The 6,487-nt window shown below is 55.4% G+C and overlaps 1 protein-coding gene across 1 annotated transcript; it reads left to right on the top strand.

Moving 5' to 3' along the window:
* The first annotated feature begins 2,056 nt into the window (after nt 1-2,056).
* Nucleotides 2,057-6,255, top strand: PAX4 (paired box 4). The gene is given in 12 exon segments (XM_035020303.1): nt 2,057-2,069; nt 2,458-2,588; nt 2,881-3,096; nt 3,388-3,463; nt 4,053-4,178; nt 4,391-4,473; nt 4,820-4,889; nt 5,337-5,392; nt 5,667-5,808; nt 6,111-6,124; nt 6,126-6,182; nt 6,184-6,255. Coding segments are annotated over 12 exon segments (1,056 nt in total).
* Nucleotides 6,256-6,487: the final 232 nt, after the last annotated feature.

Here is a 6,487-nt window from a genome sequence, read left to right as displayed (position 1 = left end):
GGGGTGGCTGTTGGGAATGGGGTTTCTGTTGGTGAATTTTACATTTGGAGATGATTTGGGTTTAGATGTTGAACCCGAGTCCCCACTCCTCCTCTGAGTTCTGGTCACCTAGAGGGCACACTCAGTCATAGCAAAGCTTTGGCTGATACCCCGAGCCCCCATCCCCCTGCCCTGGCAGAGTCCTTTCTGTTCCCAGCTTGGCTCTTCTCTCCCCATTGTTTTGGTGGCAATTACACAAACATGAAGCAGGGGTGGGGGCAGAGAAAGAGCCCCAGGATTAGGAGCTGGAAATTTTGGCTTCTGGTGAGGGACTGGCTTCTAACCCTCCCTGAGTTTTACTCCCTGGGTTGCCCCTGATTTGTGGGAACCCCAATCTGTGCCTCAACTTTCTTTTTGGAAAGATCTCTAGCTTCTTTCCTGGCTCTCTGGAAAGATGAGAGCTTGAAGGGGAATGTGTCTCTACCTCCCTGGACAGGAGTGAGTATAAGCCAATTCAGCCACTGAGTTAAAAGCAGCTCTGGATTCCATACTCTGGGAGTTCCTTGTTTCTCCAGTGCTCGTCTCCTCTTCCCAGCTGCGCTATAATCTCTTGGGAAGGCAAACACCTTATTCTTTTTATTTTCACTCACTTCATCCTGAACAACCAGCAATGTGCTGATGTTTAATACTTTATTCAGCAAATAATTGCGGATTAATGAGCTGAGCCAGGATGGCATAGTTACTGCAGGAAGATTCTGTGCATGAGCTGTTTTCTGGGGTGACCGCCAACCCTGCCAGGGTTCCAGGCAAGAAACGAGGTGATTTCTACTCCTGTTACTTGTTGATGAAAGCAAGAAAGGCACAGTGGCCCAGGATCTGCATCCTTTGCTGCTCAGAGACTCTCTTGTGCTCACAAGGTATTCTGTATCAGTCAGCACACAGCTCCCTTCTTGGAGCCCGATGTGGGGCTCGATCCCAGGACCCTGATGTGGGGCTCGATCCCAGGACCCTGGGATCATGACCTGAGCCGAAGGCAGACGCTTAAACATCTGATCCACCCAGGTGCTCCGCAGCTCTCTTCTGCTCCTCACTCTCTTCTTTCAACATGCCTTTCGTAAGTGTTAGTTCAATGAGCGAGTGTCTGATCCCAGGCAGTTGGTCTCTGAGAGCGAAGCTGCTTCACTGCAAGATCTAGAACTCTCCAGAGTTAATAGGAACCAACAACCCCAGCAGGTTAGAAGATACCAAGAGATGTATCTTCCAAGAGAAGCCTAGACTTGATGCTTGTTCATGCTTAACTTCCAGTGGGTGGGATCAGAGTCTCAGTGCCCAAGACTGGAGCTGAGCCCCCATGTTTCCCCAGAGCTTCCTGGAGAGTATAAAAAAAAAAAATCAGGAGCAAGACTCTCCCTGAAGTGCTCTGAGGGGAGCTTTCTAGTTGGTGGTCCGGAGAAACTAAGCTTAGGAGCTGCCTGGTAGTGAAGGCAGTCTTGAACCTGGTCTCTAGCCTCAGACCAGGGCAAATGGGATCTTTGGTCACCGATGCCCTCTTCTGGCTGGGCAGAATATTCTAAGTTTTGGGTTTTGACCCTATTGAATCTGAACTTAGGAAGCCCAAGCACATCACCCAGGGCTGAGAAGGCTCTGAGGGGTCAGAGATAACAGTGGTCCATTTGCAAAAGGGAAAGCCTGAGCATTTGGATGCATAATCCTTTTCTACTTCCCTGACCTCTTACAATGAAAAGTGTGAGAAATGAGAGCCTACCCCACCAAGCCCTTATCAGGACATCCAGGAAGACCCAGTCCTCCACTGGCCCTGTGATATGTTAGTTCATCACTGAAGGGTATAAGTAGAGAGAATTTGAATTTTCTCACCCAACCTGCTGGCAAATTTTAGAAACCTGACCCTCTATCACAAAACATTACAACCCAAGACCATTCTGAGCAAGAGGCTTCACCCAAATAACCTTGGTCATTGCAGATCCAGCCCCAAGACCAAAGAAGGAGCTCCTAGGAGGAATCCCTCTCCCCAGTCTTCCCAGTTCCTGCCCTTCTGTAAAGAGCATTGGCCTGGAACATGCCGCAGGATGGTAAGACGCCTGGGAGAAGTGGGGAGAACAGGCTGGTGTAAGGGGGGAGGGAATATCTCAGGTCCTTGCCTCCCTCCAGGGGAGGAAACTCCACCAGTTTCCATGCCCTTGGCTGGTGTTCTGGGGGAGCTTCATCCAGGCACTTCCTCCCTGCTCCACCTGCTTCCTTTAGATCATGGGGGTCAGCGCCAACGGCCTCAAAGCAAAGACTCACCCGTGAACCACCTCCCAAAGAAAGTGGGAGCTGGGGGGCCCTGGGGGCGAGGACTTTCTCTGTGATGGGAAGCCAGACCGGAGCAGCCTGAGGAACCCTCCCCAAGAGGGTCCTCCGTGCCGCAGGTGGGCTGGGGAGAGGGGAGATGTGTGGATGCCTCCTTCTCATGCCCAGGGATCAGCAGTGTGAATCAGCTGGGGGGGCTTTTTGTGAATGGCCGGCCCCTGCCCCTGGACACCCGGCAGCAGATTGTGCGGCTGGCAGTCAGCGGGATGCGGCCCTGCGACATCTCCCGGAGCCTGAAGGTAGTACGGTCTACCCAGGGATGGGGACAAGAAGCAGGGACACGGCACCCTCTTTAAGGCAAGTCTGAGGCTGTTGCAGACTCTGAGTGCTTTGGGGGCTTGGGCTACTTCATGGGAGATCCTCTTGGGGTCCGGGGTGGGGATCTTCAGGCTCCCAAGGGTGAGGCTGAATGCTCAACTCTGCGGCCTGGGCCAGTAAGTCTCACTTTGCCTTGTAGCCTCCTTCTGCCCTAGGGACACTCACCCTCTGGCAATCATGCCATCATCTGTCCCTGCTTCTCACCTGACCCAGGTATCTAATGGCTGTGTGAGCAAGATCCTAGCACGTTACTACCGCACAGGTGTCTTGGAGCCCAAGGGGATTGGGGGGAGCAAGCCGCGTCTGGCCACACCCCCCGTGGTGGCTCGAATTGCCCAGCTGAAGGGTGAGTGCCCGGCCCTCTTTGCCTGGGAGATCCAACACCAGCTCTGTGCCGAAGGGCTCTGCACGCAGGACAAGACTCCCAGTGTAAGTGCTCTCCCCTCCCTGCAGGGCTGGCAAACCGGCCATCTGGGGAGAAGACCCCCTCTTACTTGGCAGTGGGGCCATCCCAGGCTGGGGAGGCTGGGCCGAGGGGCTCTCTTCTGAAAAGTGGGGTCGTGGGACAAGAGAGAAGAAGAAAGCTTGGGAAGAGAGGAGCCTGCCCTAGGAATAATGTGGGGGCCCAGAGAGAGGAGAGAAAGGATATTGGGGTAAGGATTCAGGATGCGACCCTGGGTCTGCACACCATCTCCCCACTCAACGCCCCGACTCCCCCAGGTCTCCTCCATCAACCGCATCCTGCGGGCGCTCCAGGAGGACCAGACACTGCCCTGGGCACAGCTCAGGCCTCCAGGTGGGTCTCGGAGCTGCCCCCAGGGACGCTCAGAGCAAACGTCAGCATTTTACAGTTTGCAAAGCCCCTTCTTGTTCTTTCTTGGATCACCGTCACAGAAAGACAATAAGGAGAGCCTGGCAGGGAGTATTCTCTCCTGGTAGAAGAAAATCGAAGCGCAGAGAAGGGAAGTGACTTACCCAAGGTTGCCAGCTAGTTGTTGGCAGGTCCTGGAATGGAACTCAGGTCCCTTGGCCCTCAGGTTCACAGGATCTGCCAAGGAGGAGGAAGGACTGGACCTTCTACACCCTCCCTCTTCCTCGTGCACAGCTTCTCAGAACACCCTTCATGTTCTGTGGGATCGTGCAAACCTGGACCAACCTTGCGGCTGTTTCCCCAAACACTAAGCATGCACCCGACCATGGCATTGGCTGTGCCTCTCACTCAGTGTCCCTGAAGTAACCTCCAAGGAGCTGTGAATGTCCTACCAGCACAGCTCTGCTCTTGTACCCATGCCATCTCCTGTCCATAGCCCCGGGGCCTTGGGAACCCCAGCTGAGGAGAAGAATCACTATCACAAACCACCACAAGCATTTGTCCCCCTTTACAGCTGTTTTGGCTCCAGTCCCTCACCCTCCCCATAGTGGCTCTGAGGCTCCCCGGGGTCCCCACCCAGGGACTGGCCACCGGAATCGGACTATCTTCTCCCCGGGCCAAGCCGAGGCGCTGGAGAAAGGTGCCAGGGCTGGGGCAGACAGTGGGCTCGAGGGTGCTTGGCGTGACACATGGAGGCAATGCCGCAGTTGAGAGGTGGAGGCTGTGGGTGGCCCCACCTTGGGGAAGAGGGTAGTTTAGGGTTGTAGCAGGCGGGAGTGGAGCCTGAGGGGGAGACCCGGCCCTGCTTCTCTCCTTGCTGTGCCCTTACTATGCAAGCCTCGATCTCGGCAGAGTTCCAGCGTGGGCAGTATCCTGATTCAGCGGCCCGGGGAAAGCTGGCTGCCGCCACCTCCCTGCCGGAGGACACAGTGAGGGTGAGTGAGCTCTGAGCCAGTGTGCACACGCTACAGGAAGAAAGAGTCTGTGCTGAGAAGGCCTTGGGTTCTGGTGAGGCGGGGAAGGGGGCGAGAAGGTGGGAACAAATTAGTTTGTAGCAGAAAGCAGACACAAGACCCTCCTTGTTCTCCTGCTCATTGCTCTCCTCTCTTCCCCACCCCAAACCTTTGAGGTGGGGAAGGGGCCAGAGAACAAAGGCCAAAGCAGGGAGGGAGGCCATCAGGTCTGAGGAAGTCTGGGTCCAGACCAGGAACGTGTGGTGAGAGCAGTAGGTGCCGGGGAGTGGAGAGCACAGCCGGCTGTGCTGTTTCTGCCCTCCCTCAGGTCTGGTTTTCCAACCGAAGAGCCAAATGGCGCCGACAAGAGAAGCTCAAGTGGGAAATGCAGATTCCAGGTGACTTCTCTGCACATCCATGCTTCCATCCATCCACTCACCTACCCACCCATCCTTCCATGCATGCATTGCATTCATCCATCCCTCCATCCACTCACCTATCCATCCATCCATCCATCCACTCACCTATCCATCCATCCATCCATCCATCCACTACACATTTACTCGGCATCTTCCGTGTGCCAGGCCCTGTGTTAGATACTCGGCATTCAGAGTCTCTGTTCTTCAGGTCTGCACGGTCCCCAGTTTACCATCCTTGAGATTTAATCCTTCTTCCCCAGTCTCCCAAGGCTCTGCCTTGGGGAGGAGGCTGTTTAGGGTGGTAGCATCCATGTCTTCCCATCCCTGCCAGAAGTTGCTACCTTTCCTAGAACCTCCCCACTACTCCCCACTCCTCCTCACTCCCTAGACGCATTCCTCCTGAGTGGATCTGCTCTCACCTTGTAGGTGCTTCCCAGGATCTGACTCTACCGAGTGCCTCCCCAGGGACCACTTCTGCACAGGTATCCAGGAAGAGAGGGGAGTTTCTGAACTGGGAAGACAAGAGCTCACTGCTTCTCCCATTCCCAGTGAGGCCTGAGCTAGAATTCCTGACTGCTCCAGGTTCCTACACTGCACACTTCAGAAAGCACCATCCTCATAGTCTACCGTGTGAATGGTGCCCTCTGGAGTTGTACAGGATACAGCGGGAGGCAGGGGGCAGCCTTAGAGCCCCAGGTCTGCTGAACAGGAGCCATCTCTGACAGCAAGGCGGGGGTGTCCTCTCGCTTTTTCTAGCAGTTACCTTGCTGTGTGCCCACAGCAGTCCTGCCCGCCCTCGAATCCTTGGGTCCCTCCTGCTATCAGCTGTGCTGGGGGACAGCACCAGACAGGAGTCTCAGTGACACCCCACCCCAAGCCTCTCTCAAGCCCTGCTGGGGTAAGAATCCACAGGCCTGGCCTCACTCCTGCATGGTGTGTGGGGGGGCTTACTCCTTGACCCCCAAGAGGGTGCGGATCTTCAGTCGGGGTCATCAAGGAATCTTGACACATCCTTCTAGACTAGCACCCCTGGAGTCTGTAGTACCACTGACAGCCTTAGCAGGAAAAGGGGATGGGATTGGGATTTGAGTATATATATGCATCATATATATATGATGTCTGTCCCTCTTCCCACCAGTGATTTTGAGGGGTGGGATCACAGCAACAAACCCAAACTCACCCTTCTCTTTGTCCCCACAGGCTACCTGCCTCCTGCAGCTGAGCTCCCTGGATTCAGTCCTGCTTTGCCACCCTTGCCCTTCCTTCCATTGCCTCCATTGCCAGTCTTGGTACCCCTGAGGCCTTGCTCTGGCCCTGCTCCCCACCCCTGCAAGGCCTGGAATGAGGGAGGAGGGCCAGAGTGGAAAGGGGACGGGGTGGGGAGGACTTAATATCATCCTGCCCAAGCACATTACTGCTGCCCCCTCCCTCCTGGGATTCTTCCTCACCCGTGGACCTGGCCTGGCCCTGCCCTGCTGCGCCTCTGATGTGCACCTCTTTGGAGGGGCTGGAGAAGCCGTGGCCACCCACTACTCACACTGGCCTTAAATGGCTTTCTAGGTGGCAGGAATAAAAAC

The sequence above is a fragment of the Mirounga leonina genome, unplaced genomic scaffold (assembly GCF_011800145.1).
Source record: "Mirounga leonina isolate KUSES-001 unplaced genomic scaffold, KU_Mleo_1.0 Mir_174, whole genome shotgun sequence".
In the NCBI taxonomy this organism is placed as follows: domain Eukaryota; kingdom Metazoa; phylum Chordata; class Mammalia; order Carnivora; family Phocidae; genus Mirounga; species Mirounga leonina.
The sequence above is the reverse complement of the archived record's forward strand: the minus strand, read 5'-3'. Positions and strand labels throughout refer to the sequence as shown.